The sequence below is a fragment of the Neomonachus schauinslandi genome, chromosome 10, assembly GCF_002201575.2.
Source record: "Neomonachus schauinslandi chromosome 10, ASM220157v2, whole genome shotgun sequence".
In the NCBI taxonomy this organism is placed as follows: domain Eukaryota; kingdom Metazoa; phylum Chordata; class Mammalia; order Carnivora; family Phocidae; genus Neomonachus; species Neomonachus schauinslandi.
This window is the reverse complement of record NC_058412.1, coordinates 18,977,153-18,998,251: the sequence shown is the minus strand read 5'-3', so window position 1 is coordinate 18,998,251 and position 21,099 is coordinate 18,977,153. Positions and strand designations below refer to the sequence as shown.

General features: G+C 42.9%; 1 protein-coding gene and 1 non-coding gene across 3 annotated transcripts in view; one reads left to right on the top strand and one right to left on the bottom strand.

The window, feature by feature from the left end:
- Positions 1 to 21,099, top strand: part of ITSN2 (intersectin 2) — a 140,238-nt gene that overhangs the window by 109,011 nt on the left and 10,128 nt on the right. For both annotated transcript variants that reach the window (XM_021697570.1, XM_044918835.1), the window contains 3 exons: positions 13,564 to 13,685; positions 17,125 to 17,231; positions 18,159 to 18,342. In XM_021697570.1, the coding sequence (XP_021553245.1) occupies positions 13,564 to 13,685; positions 17,125 to 17,231; positions 18,159 to 18,342 (413 nt within the window). The remainder of the gene's footprint in view (positions 1 to 13,563; positions 13,686 to 17,124; positions 17,232 to 18,158; positions 18,343 to 21,099) is intronic.
- Positions 4,696 to 4,801, bottom strand: LOC123326048. The gene has a single exon (XR_006540838.1). It is a non-coding gene; the product is annotated as a U6 spliceosomal RNA (small nuclear RNA).

Below are 21,099 nucleotides of genomic sequence, written 5' to 3'. Positions count from 1 at the left end.
CATCAGGCTCTGCGCTCAGTGTGGAGTCTGCTTGAGATTCGCTCTCTCCCCCTCCCTTTGCCCCTCCCGCTGCTCGTGTGTGTGTGTGTGTGTGTGTGCATGCACACGCGCACACATGCATGGCCTCTCTCTCTTTCAAAGAAAGAAAGAAAGAAACAAAGAAAGAAAGAAAGAAAGAAAAAAGAAGAAGAAAAGAAAAAACTTGCTGTGAATGATGTCCGAGAAATCACTGCCTCTGCTCTTCTAGGATTTTTATTTACTCAGTCTCACATTTAGGTCTTCAATCCATTTTGAGTTTATTTTTGTGTGTGGTGTAAGAAAGTGGTCCAGTTTCATTCTTTCACATGTAGCTATCCACTTTTCCCAGCACCATTTTTTGAAGAGACTGTCTTTTTCCCATTGCATATTCTTGACTCCTTTGGCAAAGATTAATTGATGATTTAATTGTGGGTTTATTTTTGGGCTCTCTATTCTGTTCCATTAATCAGTGTGTCTGTTTTTGTGTCAGTATCATACTGTTTGATTACCACAGATTTGTAGTTTGTCTTGAAATCTGGGATTGTGATACCTCCGGTTTTGTTCTTTTTCAAGATTGCTTTGGCTACTTGGGGTCTTTTGTGGTTCCATACAAATTTTAGGATTATTCTAGTTCTGTGAAAAAAAATGCTGTGGGTATTTTTTTTTAAGATTTTATTTATTTATGAGAGAGAGAGAGTGCGTGCACAAGCAGGGGGAGGGTGGCAGGGAGAGGCAGAGGGAGAAGCAAATTCCTTGCTGAGCAGGGAGACCGATGTGGGACTCAATCCCAGGACCTGAGCCAGAAGTAGCTGCTTAACTGACCAAGCCACCCAGGCACCCCGTGGGTATTTTTATAAGGATTGTATTAAATCTGTGGATTGCTTTGGATAGTACGGACATTTTAACAATATTTGTTCTCCCAATCCATGAACATGGAGTATCTTTCCATTTGTTTGTGTCATCTTCTATTTCTTCCATCAGTATTTTACAGTTTTTAGAGTACAGGTCTTTCACCTCTTTGGTTAAGTTTATTCCTAGGTACTTTTTCTTTTTGGTGCAATTGTAAATGGGATTGTTTTTTTAAAATTTCTCTTTCTGCTACTTCATTATTAATGTGTAGAAATGCAACAGATTTCTGTATATTGATTTTGTATACTGCAGATTCATTTATCACTTCTAGTAGTTTTTTGTTGGAGTCTTTAAGGTTTTCTATATATAGTATCATGTCATCTACAAATAGTGAAAGTTTTACTACTTCTTTACCATTTTGGTTGCCTTTTACTTCTTTTTCTTGTCTGATTGCTGTGGATAGGACTTCCAGTACTATGTGAATAAAAGTGGTGAGAGTGGACATTGTTATCTTGTTCCTGATCTTAGGGGGAAAGTTTTCAGTTTTCAGCATTGAGTATGATGTTAGGTATGGGTTGATATGATGTATCACATTGATTGATCTGCAAATATTGAACTACCCTTGCATCTCAGGAATAAATCCCACTTGATTGCAGTGAATAATTTTTTTAATGTACTGTTAAATTTGGTTTGCTAATATTTTCTTAAGGATTTTTGCACTTATGTTCATCAGAGAAATTGGCCTGTAGTTGTTTTTTCATAGTGTCTTTGTCTGGCTTTGGTATCAGGGTAATGCTGGCCTCATAAAATGAATTTGGAAATTTTTCTTCCTCTTCTATTCTTTTTTTTTTTTTTTAAAGATTTTATTTATTTATTTGAGACAGAGAGAATGAGGGAGAGAGAGCACATGAGAGGGGGGAGGGTCAGAGGGAGAAGCAGTCTCCCTGCCGAGCAGGGAGCCCGATGCGGGACTCGATCCCGGGACTCCAGGATCATGACCTGAGCCGAAGGCAGTCACTTAACCAACTGAGCCACCCAGGCGCCCTTTCCTCTTCTATTCTTTAGAATAGTTTGAGAAGAATAAGTATAACGCTTCTTTAAATGTTTGGTCGAATTTATCTGTGACACCATCTGGTCCTGGAGTTTTATTTGTTGGGAGTTTTTTGATTATTCATTCAATTTCATTGCTGGTAATCAGTTTGTTCAAATTTTCTATTTCTTCTTGATTCACTTTTGGGAGGTTATATGTTTCTAGGAATGTATCCATTTCTTCTAGGTTGTCCAGTTTGTTGCCGTATATTTTTCCATAATGTTCTCTTATAATCCTTTGTATTTCTGTGGTGTTGGTTGTTATTTCTCCTCTTTCATTTCTGATTTTGTTTGAGTCCTCCCTCTCCTTCTTCTTCTCCCTCTCTCTCTTTTATGAGTCTGGCTAAGTTTTATCAATTTTGTTGATCTTTTCAAAGAAACAGCTCCTGGTTTCATTGATCTGTTCTATTATTTTTTTAGTTTCTATTTCATTTATTTCTGCTCAAACCTTTTTTATTTCCTTCCTTCTACTGGTTTTGGGTTTTATTTTATTTATTTTATTTATTTTACACCTTGGGGTGTAAAGTTAGGTTGTTTATTTGAGATTTTTCCTGCTTCTCGAGGTAGGCCTGTATTGCTATGAACTTCCCTCTTAGAACAGCTTTTGCTGCATCTCAGAGATTTTGGACCATTGTGTTTTCATTTTCATTTGTTTCCCTGTACTTTCTTATTTCCTTTTTGGTTTTAGTTTTGTCTTGTTTTTAAGATTTAATTATTTATTTGAGGGAGAGCATGAGCTGGGGAAGGGGCAGAGGGAGAGGGAGAAGCAGATTCAGGTCCTGGGATCATGACCTGAGCTGAAGGCAGATGCTTTACTAACTAGCCACCCAGGCGCCCCTCTTATTTCCTTCTTGATTTCTTGGTTGACCCATTCATTGTTTAGTAGCATGCTATTGAACCTCCATATATATTTGTGTCTTTCCAGATTTTTTTCTTGTGGTTGATTTCTAGTTTCATAACATTGTGGTCAGAAAAGATGCATGGTATGACTTCAGTTTGTTTTTTGTTTTTGTTTTTGTTTTTTTTTAATTTGTTGAGACTTGTCTTGTAGCCTAACATGTGATCTGTTCTGGTGAATGTTCCATGTGCACTTATAAAGAATGTGTATTCTGCCTTTTTAGGATGGACTATTCTGAATGTATCTGTTAGAGCCATTATGTCATTCAAAGCCATTGCTTCCTTGTTGATTTTGTGTTTGGATGCTCTATCCACTGATGTAAGTAGAGTGTTAAAGTCCCCCAATATTACTTTATTACTATCGATTACTTCCTTTATGTTTGTTATTAGCTGTTTTATGTATTTGGGTGCTCTCATGTTGGGTACTTAAATATTTACAGTTGTTATATCTTCTCATTGGATTGTTCCCTGTAAGATTATGTGGTGTCCTTCTTTGTCTCTTGTTACAGTCTGTTTTAAAGTCTATTTTGTCTGATATAAGTTTTGTTTTCTTTTCACTTCCATTTGCAAGATAAATGTTTTCCCATCCCTTCACTTTCAGTATGCTTGGTCTTTAGGTCTGAAGTGAGTCTTTTGAAGGCAACACATGGGATGGGTCTTGCTTTTTTATCCATTCTGTCATCCTCTGTCTTTTGATTGGAGCATTTAGTCCATTTACATTCAAAGTAACTATTTGTAGGTACTTACTTATTGCCATTTTGTTACCTTATTATGGTTGTTTTGTATAATTCTCTGTTTCTTTCTTCTCTTGCACTTTTCTCTCATAGTCTGCTGGCTTTCTATACTTGGATTCCTTTCTCTTTATTTTTTGCATTTCTGTTACCAGTTTTTTATTTTTCCTTACCATAAGGTTTGTATATAACATCCTATGCATATAATGGTCTATTTTAAGTTAATGGTCACTTAAGTTTGAACCCATTCTAAAGGCACTAAATTTTTACCCCTTCTCCCCATGTTTTAGGTATATGGTATCATACTTCACATCCTTTTATTTTGTGAATCCCTTAACTGATTTTTATTTTTATAGAGTCACTTAATTTTACTGCTTTTGTGCTTCCTACTTTTCTTACTCCTGCTTATGGTCTTTCCTTTCCACTCAGAGTCCCTTTTAACATTTCTTTTAAGGCTGGTTCAGTGGTCATGAATTCCTTTAACTTAGGTTTTTCTGGGAAATTCTTTATCTCTCATTCTATTCCGAATGATAGCCTTGCTGGATAGAGTATTCTTGGTTGCCAGTTTTTTCTTTCAGCACTTTGAATATATCATGCCACTCTCTTCTGGCCTGCAAAGTTTCTGCTGAAGAATCAGCTGAAAACCTTATGGGATTTCCCTTGTATGTAACTGTTTTCTTTTCTCTTACTCCTTTTAAAATTCTCTCTTTATCACTACTTTTTACCATTACTGTGTGTCTTGGTGTGGACTTTCTTGGGTTGATTTTGTTGGAGCCTCTCTGTGCCTCTTGGATCTAGATTTCTGTTTCCCAGATTTGGGAAGTTTTCAGCTATTATTTCTTCAAATAAATATTCTGCCCCCTTTTCTTTCTTTTCTCCTTCTGGGATCCCTTTTTGTTTGTTTTTTAACATATAATGTATTATTTGTTTCAGAGGTATAGGTCTGTGATTCATCAGTCTTACACAATTCACAGTGCTCACCATAGCACATACCCTCCGTGTCCACCACCCAGCCACCCCATCCCTCCCACTCCCCATCACTCTAGCAACCCTCAGTTTGTTTCCTGAGATTAAGAATTCCTCATACCAGTGAGATCATATGATACTTGTCAAAAATATGGAACGCTTCACGAATTTGCGTGTCATCCTTGCACAGGGCCATGCTAATCTTCTCTGTATCGTTCCAATTTCACTATATGTGCTGCCAAAGCAAGCACTCTATTCTCATTTTTATTACTCTTTTTCCTTTCTCCCATTCAGCTAGACTGCTTTCCATTACTCTGCCCTCCAGGTCACTAATCCATTCATCTGCTTCCTCTAGTCTATTCTTTATTCCCTCTAGTATATTTTTAACTTCAGTTATTGAATTCTTCATCTCTCACTGGTTCTTTCTATGTAAATTCTCTGTCAGGCATATTACCTATCTCTTCCATTTAGCTGTCTTGCTATGACTTTGTCCTGCTCTTTCATTTGGGACATATTCCTCTGTCTCCTTGTTTTATCTAACTCTCTGTGTCTGTTTCTATATGTTAAGAAAGTTAACTCTTGAAAGTAGTGGCATTATGAAGAAGAGGTGCTCTGCAGTGCAATTTCCCCTGTTCACCAGAACCTACTGGTGTAGCTGAGCTGCATTTGCCTTCAGTCCAGGTGTCTACAGTGGCTCTCTCTGCCCATTGTAGGCAGGGTTTGGTCCCTGTTGTTAGTGGGCCAGTCTGGGGCCACCTTGTGCTTAAGTTGGGTCAGACCAGTCATTGACTAGAGCTGCAATAGCACTGAATTGTAGAGTGCTCTCCCTGTGTTGTCCCCTGAGAAGCTTTCGTTGGTGGGCAGGGCTGCAGTCAGGGTAGATGTCTACCCCTAGCTCACTCCTGGGGCCAAAGTGGAACTGGTATATGTGGTTTTCTTTCCCTCTCCCTAGGGCAGGAGTCACTCTGGGGTGGTGCCGACCCCTCTTGGGGTTGCTTGCACACTGCCATGTTTGTGGCACTGCTTTGGATGGATTTCTGTCAAGGCCAGGTTGAAGGGGTGGGTCCACAGGAGAACACGGGGGCAGGGCATCTGGTGTTAGCAGACTAGATGGAGAATGTTTGCAATGCACTGATTCCCACAAGTGTTCATGTGTCTAGGCTGGGGGTCAGGAGAGAGAAATAGCCCTACCAGCTCCTTTGCTCTTGGAGAAGTCTCCCAAAGATCCTTGTCCCTCTAACATAGGTTCTGAGATTAGTAAATAAATCTTCCCATATATCCCAAGCGTTTTTCAAACTGCTTCTTGTATGCTGTTTCTCAGTAGGGCTGTTTGTTACTATTCTCTTTAAGGGTGGGGACTCAGTTTCCTGTCACCTGCTGGCTTTCCAACAGCTGTGCCCACTGATTTTTAAAGTTCTAGGTGTTAAGCCCCACTGATTGTAAGAACTCTCAAAGTTAATCCCCTATGGTTTTTAAAGCCAGATGTTATGGGGATTTGTCCTCCCAGTGAGAGTCCCCTGTGCCTGGGGTGACTGGGGTAGAGTTTGTTTCTCTCCTGTCTCTGTGCCCACAGCATCCCTACCTCGCAAGGACAGTCCTACAGGTCACTTTGGCTCCCAACTGAGTTTCTGCCCTTCCTACCCTTTTCAGTGTGGCCTCTTCTGTACACTTAGCTATGCAGAGTCCTGCCAGTCTTCCTGACATTTTCTGAGTTATTTACACTGATGTCAGTGTTATCTAGCTGTTTCTGTGGGATGAGGTGACCCTAGGATCCTCCTACTCTGCCGTCTTCCCCAGCATCTAGCTGAATTTTAAAATCCAATCTAAAGTCTTCTTGTAATTGGAACAATGGAATACTTCTATTTATGTCCATCTTATTATATATTTTCTATTTACCATGCCTTTTTTTTCTTGTTGTTCGCCTATATGTTACTGCTATTGCTTTGATCAAATTTACTTCCTTTTTTTCCCTTTATGTTTTCTATGTCTATTCTTTGAGTAGTTACCTTTCCATTTCTAACATATGTGTTTGCCTCCACAAAGTCTAAATTTGATGTTTATCTTCCTTCTTCTGATCAGTGCAGGTAGGATGCTTTATCTCTAATGATTCTCCTCCTGCCTCTCATGTGTTTAAAAAAAATAGTTTTAGGTAAATTTAAAATCCACCTTGAATTTATACCCACCATCATTATTGTTATTTTATATCATCAATGATTATTTTGATTTTTCACATATTTACTAGCATTTTTGCTCACCCTTCCTTCCCTCTTTCTTTTCCTTCCTTCCTTCCTTTTTTCTTTCTTTCTTCCTTCCTTCCTTTCTTCTTTTTCTTTCTCCACCACTCCTTACATCTCATTATTCCTTTTTTTTTTTAAGATTTTATTTATTTATTTGAGAGAGAGAGACAGAGATAGCAAGAGAGAGCACAAGCGGGGAGGAGAGGGAGAAGCAGGCTCCTGATGTGGGGCTCAATCCCAGGACCCTGAGATCATGACCTGAGCCGAAGGCAGACGTTTAACTGACTGAGCCCCCCCCAGGCACCCCCTCATAATTCCTTCTTATTCAATTTCCTTCTTCCCAAAATACACCTCTTAATAGTTCCTTTAGTCAGCCTGTTAGTGGTAAATGCTCTCAAACTTTGTCTAAAAATGTTTGTATTTCTCCCTCATCCATGAATGGTATATAATTAGAATTCTGGTTTGACAGTTATTTTTGCTCAGTACCCTCTATTGTTATGTTAAGATGCATGCAGCTAGTGTGATTGCTGTTCCTGTGTGGTTATTTTGCTTTTTCTTTCTGGCCATCTTAATCAATTTTTTTCTCCTTGGTGTTTTGCAGTTTAGGTATGGATTCATTTTTATTTTTTCCCTAATCAGGAATCATTGTTCCTTTTGAATATGTGGAAGTGTATCTTTCATCAATTGTAGAAAATTCTCAACCATTATAATCTCAATATTACTTCTTCCCATTATTTCTCTTCTCCCCTCCTGGACTCCCATTAGATGTATGTTGGACTTTGTCATTCTGTCCTCTGTGTCCCTTTTTTTTTTTTTTTAAAGATTTTATTTATTTATTTGAGTCAGAGAGAATGAAAGACAGAGAGCATGAGAGGGAGGAGGGTCAGAGGGAGAAGCAGACTCCCTGCCGAGCAGGGAGTCCGATGCGGGACTCGATCCCGGGACTCCAGGATCGTGACCTGAGCCGAAGGCAGTCGCTTAACCAACTGAGCCACCCAGGCGCCCCTGTCCTCTGTGTCCCTTAACCTCCATTTTATGTTTTCCATCTTTTTGTCTTTCCAGGCTGCATTCTTAACTTCTTCATACCTGTCTTCAGATTTATTAATCCTTTCCTCACATGTATTTGATTTGCTATTTAATTTATTCATTTATTATTTCCATGATAATATTTGCCATTTTTATTAGTTTCTTTTTACATCTCCCCATTCTTTTTTTTTTTTAAGATTTATTTGTCAGAGAGCATGTGCACGAGCAGGGCGAGCAGCAGGCAGAGGGAGAAGCAGGCTCCCTGCTCAGTCCGACATGGGACTCGATCCCAAGACCCTGGGATCATGACCTGAGCCAAAGGCAGACACTTAACTGACTGAGCCACCCAGGCATCCCTGCCCATTCTTTTTTATAGACTCTATTTATGGTTTCAAACCCTTCATGTACATCTTGAGTTATTTTAAATATAGATACTTTACTCTTTTTTTAGATTTTATCCTATTACCTTATGTTCTTGGGGTTCTCCCTTTTTTTTTTTTTCTAAGATTTTATTTATTCACTTGACAGAGAGAGACACAGTGAGAGAGGGAACACAAGCAGGGGGAGTGGGAGAGGGAGAAGCAGGTTCCCCGCTAAGCAGGGAGCCCAATACGGGGCTCAATCCCAGGACCCTGGGATCATGACCTGAGCTGAAGGCAGACACTTAACCGACTGAGCCACCCAGGCACCCGTCTTCTTTTTTTTTTTTTTTCCCAAGATTTTATTTTAAGTAATCTCTACACCCAACATGGGGCTCGAACTCACAACCCCAAGATCAAGAGTTGCACGCTTTACCAACAGAGCCAGCCAGGTGCCCCTCTTAGGGTTCTTTCTAGTCATCATTTTTTATTTTTGGTGGATCATTCCTTATTTTTTGTAATTTTTTACTTTGAGCTCATCTTTAGTGAGATGGTTTTCCCATGGAAATCCTGTGGAAGCAAGGTTGTGAGAGAGACCCTCTGGATAGTTGTACATTTTCTTTGGCCAAGCACCCTAAGGGTATCACCAGCCAGGTACAATTTTTCTGTTAATCCATCAGTTTTGGAATTCTTTTACTCCAAATTTATGTGAGATGAAAACCCAGCAATTCTTCGCTTCTTTACCCAGAAGACTTAAAAGCTCTCCTGTCCTCTCACTTTTCTAGCAGAAGGATTGTTTTCCCAGTTAGCCCCGTAGTCTCCTTCCAGAGCCTTCTCTCACTGGCCAAACCTGGGCAGAAGCCAACTGCAATAAGAGCTTATACAAGCAGCCTGTGGGGTTGGCTTTCCTGCAGTATAGAGCAGAGGAAAGGTGAGAAACAGGTCTGGGGACCAACCCAATAGTCTACCATTTGACAAATATTTCCTGGTCAGAACACTGTGTTAAATTTGATATTATAGAACTGTGGGAGATACAGTCCCTGACCTCCAGTAGGAGAGACAGACATACTAACTATATAGAGATGAACTACACCACTGGTTACAGTATGTAAAATGTTAAATACAGATGCAAACTAGCCTGGAACCACAAAAAAGAGGCAGTTTGGGGGTAAGTGGGACAGGGATGGGAACGGTTCCCCAGAGTAGGATCACCTGAGCTGTACGGGTTAGTAAGATGGCTCTGTGTGGATAAGAGGGACATGGGCAGTGAATACAGCGTGTACAGCACATTATGAGGATTGAGCCCGGGCCAGGGTGGCTAACAGGCAGGCCATGTGGTCAAAGGTGAGGCTGTAAATGTAGGCCATGGGTGGATTATGGAGACTCTGGAGCCCTGCGCTACTGAGCTAAGACTTTATTCTGCAAAGAGCAGAAGCGACTAAAACATTCTGTTAGGGAAGGAACATAAAGAATGTTCCAGCTGGCTTGAGCTGTTCAATAGAAAAATAATGTAAAGTCACAAATGCAGCCCATATGTAATTTAAAATTTTCCAAAAGCCACATTTTAAAAAGTAAAACATGAAATTAATTTGAATAATCTTTTATTCTATATTTATATTATATATATCTATATTATTCTATATCTATATTTAAAATAACTCAAGATGTACATCTCACATAAATTTGGAGTAAAAGAATTCCAAAACTGATGGATTAGCTCAGTATTATCCAAAATATTGCCATTTTAATATGCAGTCAACACAAGAATTATTAATGCATCATTTTATGTTCTGGGTTTTTTTGTACTAGGTCTTTGACATCTGGTGTGTGTTTTACACTTAGAGCACTTCTCTGTTTGGACTGGCCACGGTTCAGATGCTCAGGAGCATTTGTGTTGCTAACAGCTAACATGTTGGACAGTGTGGGGGAGAGGACAGCAAGGAGTCCAAAGGAGGGGGTCGGTTAAGGATGCCAGCTTCAGGAAGAAACAGGATCCCCTCGTCCCCTGACATAGGAAGGAAGTACAGGGGTGAGTGAGCAGGGAGATGAAGGGCAGAAGTAAAAGGGCTGCCATGCCTTTATTTCTTTTCCCTGACATCAGAGGTAATAACATCTGAAAGTGAGGGTTGGGGTCAAGTTGGAAACTTGAAGAGAATAAAAGTTTTAAGAACCATTGTAATGAAATGCAAAGGGGTATGTTAGAAGTGAAGTATAAGGATGGTCCCTACATCCATCTTGATAAAACTAATGTCATGTATGTTCTTGCTAGAAATGATAAAATAGGGGTGCCTGGGTGGCATAGTCAGTTGAGCTTCTGACTCTTGGTTTCAGCTCAAGTCATGATCTCAGGATTGTGAGATCAAGCCCCACATCAGGCTCTGCGCTCAGCAGAGTCTGCTTGGGTTTCTCTCTCATTCTCCCTCTGCCCCTCCCCTCCCTCTAAAATAGATTAATTAATTTAAAAAAATGATAAAATATCTGAGACTTTTCCTATTATTCCAAGGTACAGAGCAGATAGGCTGATGCTTGTGGGTTTTACCGTAAATCGTTTCCCAAAGTGTGATACACATATCCCCATGGTACACAACATGATGGCACACAAAATAGTACCTGGGAGGACTTGTTGGTTGATTGGTTGGTTGGTTTTTTATTTTTATTTTTTTTAAGATTTTATTTATTTATCTGAGAGAGAGAATGGGAGAGAGCACATGAGAGGGGGGAGGGTCAGAGGGAGAAGCAGGCTCCCTACCGAGCAAGGAGCCCCGGGACTCGATCCAGGGACTCCAGGACCATGACCTGAGCCGAAGGCAGTCGCCCAACCGACTGAGCCACCCAGGCGCCCCTATTTATTTATTTGAGAGAGAATGAGATAGAGAGAGAGCATGAGAGGGAGGAGGGTCAGAGGGAGAAGCAGACTCCCTGCCGAGCAGGGAGCCCGATGCGGGACTCGATCCCGGGACTCCAGGACCATGACCTGAGCCGAAGGCAGTCGCTTAACCGACTGAGCCACCCAGGCGCCCGGTTGGTTGGTTTTTTAAGCAGGCTCCACGCTCAGTGTGGACCCCAATGCAGGGCTTGAACTCATGACCCTGAGATCGAGACCTGAGCTGAAATCAAGAATCAGATGCTTAAATGATTGAGCCACTCAGGCGCCACATAGGAGGACTTGTTTTATTCTAATGGTTATGTATTTATCTTAGTATTGGAAGAAACATAATCAGTACATAAAACCCATGATTCCCTACATATTTAAGTCCAACACGAGTAAATTTACAGAGAAGCATTATGGAAAGCAGAGGTGGAATGTGGATGTGGCAGAAGGTGAATGGCTGAAATCTATAAACACGAGTGTAAGAGGTGCAGTCACCTCAGAAACTTAGAACCGCTTCCAATGGCTTCCATCCCAGTCAGCTGGTAACTCTGACCCGTGATCCTAGGTCGCATCACCATCAACATTTCCCCTCCAGCCCCCCTGCTACACACAACCTAGTCAGACAGGCGTCAGTATTAGCTTTACGGGGTCAGAACACCTGGTCTTCCCCGCGGCAGAACAGAACAATCCAATCCCCAGAAAAGCTGGGTAATTTTGAACATGACAGTGGCCCCATGATGTCTTCTTGAAAGCACCAAACACAACCTGCCTTATCCTATTTCTGTTTTCCTGTGAGAATTTTTTTAAAGCTGTTGGCAACATATACAGAAAATAGACCAGTTGTCGTCCTTAGAACCGTTAGCCCAAGTCTATACAAAACATATAAAACCTCAAAGGCAAGCAGAAAGAGAAATCGCCCTGAAAAGTCCAGTCTGATCCCTGCATTTTCTGCCTCTGTGGCTTTATGTGTTTGTTCCCAGTGCCACATAAGCATGTCCCCGAGCGGTGCCTCTGCATCAGTCCCCACCTGCCCCATGATGAAGGCCGGGACAGGGTTACACCCTCCACCTGCTGCCCTTCGTGGTTACCTCAGCCTCGAGGGTCATCCACGCCTCACTCAGCTTTCTGTCTCCTTCATGTTGTAACTTGCTGGGTACCTACCTGCTTTTTCTTTTGGTCTGAGGAAGGGCTACCTGAGGTAGTCCCCTGTCACTGTGCATAAAGCAAGCCCTCAGCTACGTACCAAGCAATTCTGGAATGATGTCCCTTCACAGACTGACATTCAGTTCAGCTCCCACGTGCCTGTAAATTGATCCAAAGTGAATGCAGTACCGCTCACCCTGATACGAGGCTGCTAGGGACTCCCCTCAAGGTCTTACGGCCGCGGTGTCCCAGAACCAGTTCTTTGTTCTAGTGGGTTAAGGCAGTGGTCTTGTTGGGAACTGCTGGATCCTGGGGATTTCAGGCTTCCTAACTGTAACACTTTACCTTGAGAAATCTAGAGAAATGTTCCCCAAACATTTTTTAACAGTCAGAAATATATTCTACATATCTAACTAAAAGTGTTCATAGAACAATACTTACCAATACTGTGCTCAAGACGGTTTGTATTTGTTTGTTTGTTTGTTTGTTTTAATGCTAAGCCTGACCCACAGTTTTAAAGATTTATTTATTTGAGAGAGAGAGAGAAGGGAGAGGGGGAGAGGGAAAGAGAGACTCTCAAGCAGACTCCTCACTGAGGGTGGAGCCCAGCACAGGGCCCAGTCTCATGACCCTGAGATCATGGCCTGAGCTGAAATCCAGAGTTGGAAGCTCAACCAGCTGAGCCACCTGGGGCCCCCTAACCCACATTTCTTTTTAAGATTTTATTTGTTTATTAGAGAGAGAGAGCACAAGCCAGGTGTTGGGGCAGAGGGAGAGGAAGAAGCTCCCTCCCCACTGAGCAGGGAGCACGATGCTGGGCTCCAGCCCAGGACCCCAGAAATCATGACCTGAGCCGAAGGCAGACGCTTAACCAACTGAGCCACCAGGAGCCCCCCTGTTTTTTTTAAGATTTTATTTGAGAGAGAGAGAGAGCCTAACCCACATTTTTTAAAAACAAAATTGATAGAAGATTCCACGGATGGCTTATGACCTGCAATTTGGAAAACACTGGTCTCAAGCATTTGATTGATTTAATCATGTCAATCTCTTCGAAAATGTCCTGAAGTGATGAGAACTGCATAGATTCTTCACGAGTTCAATACAGTTTGATCTCTCTGAGGCCATGTCTAAAAATCCTTAATTCTGTCATTTATTTGGAAAAGAAGATGGACGGCATTGAGATGTTCCAGGCATTGCTGTCTGCTGCCCGGGGGGCTCGGGCGGCTTTCTGCAGGTGTGTGCCGCTCTGCGGCCCATCGGGCATTCTTTGGAAAGCTGCGCGGCTTTTTCAAGGCACCCAGCACATCTGCTGATAAATGTCCATTTCCTACAAAGACGAAAAGACTGTTTTGAACCTGTACCCTGTCTTTCCGTAGGGTGTGCTGATCTCCAGAGCCTGGACACCATGCAGCCAGTGGAGAGGAAGAGGCAGGGCTATATTCACGAGCTGATTCAGACTGAAGAGCGGTACGTGAACGACCTTCAGCTCGTCGTGGAGGTGAGGGCCGAGCCTGCAGGGCCGGTGGGCCTTGGTCTCAGGTGTCGCCTTTGATGTGTGAATTCGCGAGTAGTGGCAGGAGCTCCCACGCCCTCAAAGCGCTTTCTGTGCCCATGGGAGGGTGCCTGAAGAAGTCAAACTCCTCCCCCAGATTAGGTCATTCAGAGTGGAGAGAACAAGAGACATCTCGGCTGGATGTGATAGAGGCCCCATCCAGGAAGGACAAAGTCGGGGGGAAGGCACGAAAGCAAACTTTATCTACCTCACATTTTCGCCTGTGTTTACTGTGCTCTTCTAACACCAGGCATCTTCATAAACCCTGCAATTTCCAAAGGGATTGTGAAACAGTGGGAGTGTTCATCTAATATTTGTATCAGTTTAGAAAACCGAATCGGACCACATTGTCAGATATCTCCCAGTTGCAATGTATTTACCGGTGGTGCCGATTAATGTTCCCAGTGACCTCTGAGCCAGTAATGGCTGTGAGAGTAGCACTTAAAAATGGTTTGTGTTTTAGTAAACAAAATAAGACTTGTTTCCATGGCTCCTAGTTCCCACTAAATGTGTCAAGGCCCTCAGATGAGAAGCCTAGTTAAATAAATAAGCCACCTGAAGAGAACACGTGTCCCCAGCAGGCCCAGCAGGTGCAGCATAGGGCCTGGCCGGGACCTCGCTGGAGGCGTGGAGTGGAGGCTGCATCCTTCTCCATCTGCCCCCAGCAAGGCCTGCCCACCTGATGCACAAGCTGGGACCTCTAGACCCGGCACACTTGTCCTGCTCACAAGTACACTCTGGCGCACTTCGCAGTTGGTGATGTCTCTCTTCCCCGCAAGGCTCTGAGTTCCTGACAGCAGGGACGTGTGTCCTTCAGCCTCCATCCCCAAAACTCAGTCTGGCCCTTTGCAGGCCTTCCCATTAGCACTGACTGAATTATGTGTGTTTATGTCCGCACTTCTCTGACCTGGAAAGTGGCCTAGAAGAAAAGCCTGTCTTATTATTAACCCCTCCGAGTATTAGCCCTGCTGCTGGTCAGATTACAGTGCTAAAAGGTTGTAAATGGCTGTGGAAGTACCTGGCGGACTCCAGCGCAGAGCGTGAACAGGGGCCGCATGCCTGCCCCACTCACACCAGTCACTTCACCACTTGCACCTTGGCTATTCCCACCCTGCCCACCTGCCCTTGCCTGAGGAGCAAGGGGTCATGTCAGGGCCAGGGACTTAGGGCAAAAGCACTGTTCATAGGCCAGCCATTCTCATCACCATCCCCATGGAGGTTCCCAGAGGGCCGGACCATCCTCCTCTGCTTAACCTCCCTGAGGCAAGTGAATGGAATGAATAAACAAAGGAACGTCTGTTCATTGGCAGGTGAAAGACCACCAGGTGCTTTCCCTGTCCTTCCCAGGCCCCTCGGAGCAGATCCATCACCTTTCCAGGCTCGCTCCTGTCAGAGGATCCTGACATCTTCGTTCTGATTTTGGAACTGTGAAGGTTTAGAGATGTCCAGTTCTTAACACTATTAGCTGAATTCTTTGAATCCGTGTTCAACACAACTCAGTAAATAAACAGTTATTGAAGACCTATCATGTGCAAAAAGCACTGTGCTGGAGAACAGAGGGCAAAGAGAAAGTTCCTGCCCTCAAGGAGTTCACAGTCATGTGCAGAGACAGACAGACAGCTACAGAACGGTGAGGTGGGGGCCCAGAGAGGGCTGACCACCCCTGCCACAAAGGAGAGTCAGGACAAACCAGAAGGACAAGGATGAATTTTCTATGCCCGGAAGAGGAAATAGAAGTGGGAAGGCATGTGCCAGGGAGTTAGAGTCCCGTGGGTAGTCCCATGTGGCTGGAGGGTGAAGTACTCAGGGCCAGGCTGGTGAAGTTGGCAGGGCAGACCACACAGGCGTGGTGAACCTCGAGAAGGAGTCTGCGTCTTATCACAGGGCCAGCAAACGACTTTAATAGGCTGTCGTGTCGTGTGTATCTCAGAAAGATCACACATGATTAGGGTTGTCTCAGATAACTTCACAGTTTCCTTAAGGCTTTTAAAGTCATTCGCTAGGAATCCCAGTTGTTTAGTGGAAACCAATTAGAATCAAAAAGACTGGCGTTTTCTTTTTGGCTCCTCCGTGTTCTAGGTTTGTGACCTTGAGCAAATCACTCTCTCAGCCTTTATTTCTTCATGAGTGCCCTTGGAATGATAATAGCTGAGGGGCGCCTGACTGGCTCAGTCAGCTGAGGGGCCGACTCTTGATTTCAACTTAGGTCATGATCTCAGGGTCATGAGATTAATCCCTGCCTCAGGCTCTGCACTCAGTGTGGAGTCTGCCTAGGATTCTCTTGCTCTGCTTCTTCCCCCCATCTCTAAAATATAAATAAATAAATATTTAAAAACCAATAATAATAATAATAGTAGCTAATTCCACTTGACCTGCATAATCTTTGAAGTTCATTCAGAACCCACCCACACCCGTGTGCACACACACACACAGGCATGTGCAAATATATACATATCAGCTTTGTAAATCCTTCAGTGTTGTGGAATATAGATGTTAGGGTATCATTTCCCCTCAGTCAGCCAGCCTCTGAAATCCACATCTGCTTGGGGGCCATATAGGTCATCACTTTTTCTGTTGCTGAACCTCTCACAAACTGCTTCCAGGACTCGGGTGCCCAGCCCCTCAATTCTGCAGCTTTTACGGGGTGCGGGTGCTTTATGCACATGGTTTCATTTAACCTGCTTCATCTCCCTAGGAGGTAGGTATGAGAATCTCCTCTTATTGATGAGGCTACTGGACTTGGTCCTTAGAATTAGTCCTAATAATGGCTGGCTCAGTTGGTGGAGCATGGGATTCTTGATCTCAGGGTTGTGAGTGCAAGTCCCATGTTGGGCATGGAGCCTACCTTAAAAAAAAAAAAAAAAAAGAATTAGCCCTAATAAGAACCCAAATAGCAAGCAGTAGGGAAATTATGCAATTTAAAATTTAGCAATCAGGGTGCATGGGTGGCTCAGTCGGTTGGGCATCTGATACTTCGTTTCAGCTCAGGTCATGATCTCAGGGTTACAGGATTGAGCCCTGTGTCAGGCTCCATGCTCAGCGGGGAGTCTGCTTGAAATTCTTTCTCTCCCTCTCCCTTTGCCCCCCCCATGCTTGCACTCTTTCTCTCAAATAAAATAATTTAATTTAATTTAATTTAGCAATCAACAATATGTAAGTGATGAATCACTAAATTTTACTCCTGAAACCAATATTACACTATATATTAACTAACTAGAATTTAAATAAAAATTGGGGGGGGGGATGTTTAGCAATCATAAGTAGGCTTATTTAAAAACATCATGATCATATTAGTTTCAGTATATGAAGCTATTGTTTGATTCAGACCACATAGCCTATGTATTCACACCTAAGCTAACTTATTTCTTTTGTGTCTTGAATTTAGGTTTTTCAGAAATGGATGGTGGAGTCAGGCTTTCTCACTGAAGGGGAAATGGCCTTGATCTTTGTAAACTGGAAGGAGCTCATCATGGCTAACACGAAGCTACTGAAGTGAGTTGTGAGCAGCGCCTGCCCCTGCAGGGGACACCCCCAGCCCCCAGGACTAGGACTTCCCCACAGAACTCCCTGCAGGGCTGTTTAGCAAAGGAACTTTCAACTGTTCTCTGCTCCCTAAAGCTTTTTATTTTATTGTCATTTTATGAAATGCCCTGTAACTGTAAAATACGTAATTACTGAAGTCAAGAAATATAACAAAGAAAATTTGATTCTTTGATTAAACAAAGAAAAAATTAAATCATAAAATAAACAGTATATTAACATAGGATTTCAAAATATACTTGACTGTAGCGGGTAGTTGGAATAGGAGAGAAGCTGTAACGCGTGCCCCAGACATACTGGCTAGTCTGGCAGTCTCCTAAGTCCCTGTGTGAAATCCCGTTCCTTGGGGTGATTTCCCATCCCCCGTGCCTGTGAGGGCAGACTCCGGGGCGGGGGGGGTGGCATCAGCACACCCAGTCGGTCCTGAGTCTCTGCCCTCCTTGGGGCACAGAAGCTCTCCTGAGGACAGCACTCACCTCTGCCTCCACACCTGGCCTCTGTGGGCTCCTGCTCTGCTCCCTTCTTCCCCTACCGAGTGTAGAAAATTCCTTTCTTCTTGGTTCAGCTGAGAACAAGTTAGAATTTTTCTAAAGGAACTTTGATAAGAAACAAAGATGAATCCAAAACAATTCCAAGGACCTTGAAATACCCAAGTGTATAGAGTTCATTTTCTTACTCTTCTTTACTAACATTTCACCCAGGTTGGCTTGGCCAGCAGAACGTAGGCCCCAGCTGCCTCCTCCTTCTGACTCTCCCCTCACAGTGCCAGGTTTTTAGGTAACTCACTGGTTCTCATTACCTTTAGTCTCCCATGATATTCATCCTTTGTTTACTAACGACATTCACTAGAAACAGACAGTGAGAGTGTGTTGGTTGCAGGGCCTTGCGGGTCCGGAAGAAAACTGGAGGAGAGAAGATGCCGGTGCAGATGATCGGGGACATCCTGGCCGCCGAGCTGTCCCACATGCAGGCTTACATCCGGTTCTGTAGCTGTCAGCTTAATGGAGCAGCTCTGTTACAGCAGAAGACAGATGAAGACACGGATTTCAAGGAATTTTTAAAGGTAAGTCCATTCTGGGATCGTGGGTAGGCCAGCCCCGTTCCGAGCCTGGAGGTGGAGATGGACAGCTGCACCGTCAGGACGCTCGGCACGGGGAAGGGTATCCCACCACTTTCCAAAGGAAACACCAATATGGCAAAGACTTTTCTGAGTGTTTGAGTTATCTTCCATGTCCAGTTGGACTTTTCTTGCCACTGGGACCATGATTTTGCCCATCTATTAGGAGAGTAGGAGTAAAGCCTATTAAAAATCAGCTACTTTAGGGCGCCTGGGTGGCTCAGTTGGTTAAGCGACTGCCTTCGGCTCAGGTCATGATCCTGGAGTCCCAGGATCGAGTCCCGCATCGGGCTCCCTGCTCTGCGGGAAGTCTGCTTCTCCCTCTGACCCTCCCCCCTCTCATGCTCTCTCTATCTCATTCTCTCTCTCAAATAAATAAATAAAATCTTTAAAAAAAAATCAGCTACTTTATACTCCAAAAATATCCAGAATGTCACTTTATTAAATTTGTGAAATATATTAAATTTGTAAATTGTATCCATCTCATTCCAGAAAGAGTATAAAATAGCTTACTCAAATACATAAAAAGCAACAAGATAAAATAAAATGTTGTCAGTGGATGAATACAGTGGGACAAAAGGAAATGAGAGACGGGTAACATTGGGACTTAGGACGCTACATAAACGCACATGTGTGACTCTATCCATGTGCTCCAAGTGCACCCCGGTGTCCTCAAAGTGTCCAGAAACCAAGGAGAAGAAGACACAATCGGCTCCATGATGCCGTGGCCGCAAATTAAAAACAAACCCTTGGTAAGAAGTAACACTAGAGGGGCGCCTGGGTTAAGCGTCTGCCTTCGGCTCAGGTCATGATCCCGGGGTCCTGGGATCGAGCCCTGCATCGGGCTCCCCGCTCAGGGGGGAGTCTGCTTCTCTGACTCCCTCTGCCCCTTCCCAGCACTCATTATCTCTCTCTCAAATAAATAAATAAAACCTTTTAAAAAAAAGAAAAAGAAAGAAAAACCCATCTAATTCACTGTATAAGGCAAAAGTGTTCCTGACCCCGAAGTATTTGTATTTAATTACGAATTTGTATTTAATTACAAAAATGAAAAGACGTTATAACCCAATATCTCCTATAAATATAGTTGTTAAAAATCTTAATTAAAATATCAGTGAATAAAATTAAGCCTTACACGAAAAGAAGAGTCTGTCATAACCAAACAGGATCATCCCAGGAGGCAACATAGTATCATCTTAGAATAAGACAGGCTTCAGAATCAGCCTGCGGGGTGTGGGACCAAGGCAAGCTACTTAACGTTTGGTGCCTTCATTCTCCAGTGTGTAACCCAGAGATAGTCAGATACTACTTTTAAAGTACTTTTTAGCACAGAGACCAGCACATAATAAGCATTCAATAAATGTTAATTATATTTACCTTCCTTATTATGATTTCAGGGATGCAAAAATTATTCGATATAAGTAAGGCCCTGAGGACTGACTCTTCAATTGGCAGTAAGGGGAGGGAGGCACGGGCTTGCTTAGAAATGAACTAGAAGTGGGCGCCTGGGTGGCTCAGTTGGTTAAGTGACTGCCTTCGGCTCAGGTCATGATCCTGGAGTCCCGGGATCGAGTCCCGCATCGGGCTCCCTGCTCGGCAGGGAGTCTGCTTCTCCCTCTGACCCTCCTCCCTCTCATGCTCTCTGTCTCTCATTCTCTCTGTCTCAAATAAATAAATAAAATCTTTAAAAAAAAAAGAAGAAAGAAATGAACTAGAAGAAACATACAAGGGAACCAAGATCACAGACACACAAACGCTGGTCAGAATAAGTTGATAAATATGGGATTGTGAGTGCATGCAAATGTTTTAAAATAAGGAATAGTAGAATTAAAAATAGGATATTTAGGGGTGCCTGGCTGGCTCAATTGGTAGAGCATGTGACTCTTGATTTCGGGGTTGTAGGTTCAGGCCCCACATTGGGTGTAAAGATTACTTAAAAATAAAATCTTTTTAAAAAATAATTGGGGGCGCCTGGGTGGCTTAGTTGGTTAAGCGACTGCCTTCGGCTCAGGTCATGATCCTGGAGTCCCAGGATCGAGTCCCACATCGGGCTCCCTGCTCAGCAGGGGGGTCTGCTTCTCCCTCTGACCCTCTTCCCTCTCATGCTCTCTTTCATTCTCTCTCTCAAATAAATAAATAAAATCTTTAAAAAAATAAATAAAATAAAATAATTTTAAAAATTGGATGTTTACCTTCTAAAGCGTAAGTAAAAGACTTTTTAAATTTTTCAAATAGTAATAACAATAGCAACGTAAATAGGGTATCAGTGTCATCACAACTGTAACAGTGGTAAGAATAAATAAGTTTATAGTCTCATAATGAAAGGCATTGTGTTGATTACATTATATTAAAAATAAAATCTAGCAATAAGCTTTGTTCTAAATGTAACTTTTTATTTTTTTAAAGATTTTTTTTTATTTGAGATAGAGGGAGAGCGAAAGAGAGAGCGAGCGCATGCACATGAGCGGGGGACGGGGGAGGGCCCTGCGGCAGAGACAGAGGGAGGAGCAGGCTCCCCACTGAGCAGGGAGCCCAATGCAGGACTCAATCCCAGGATCTCGGGATCATGACCTGAGCCGAAGGCAGATGCTTAACTGACTGAGCCACCCAGGCGCCCCGAAATGTAACTTTTTTAAAAGTCTCAGAAAATACAGAAATAAAAAGCATGGAGAGTCTTGTTATAGCAACATATATAGATATATC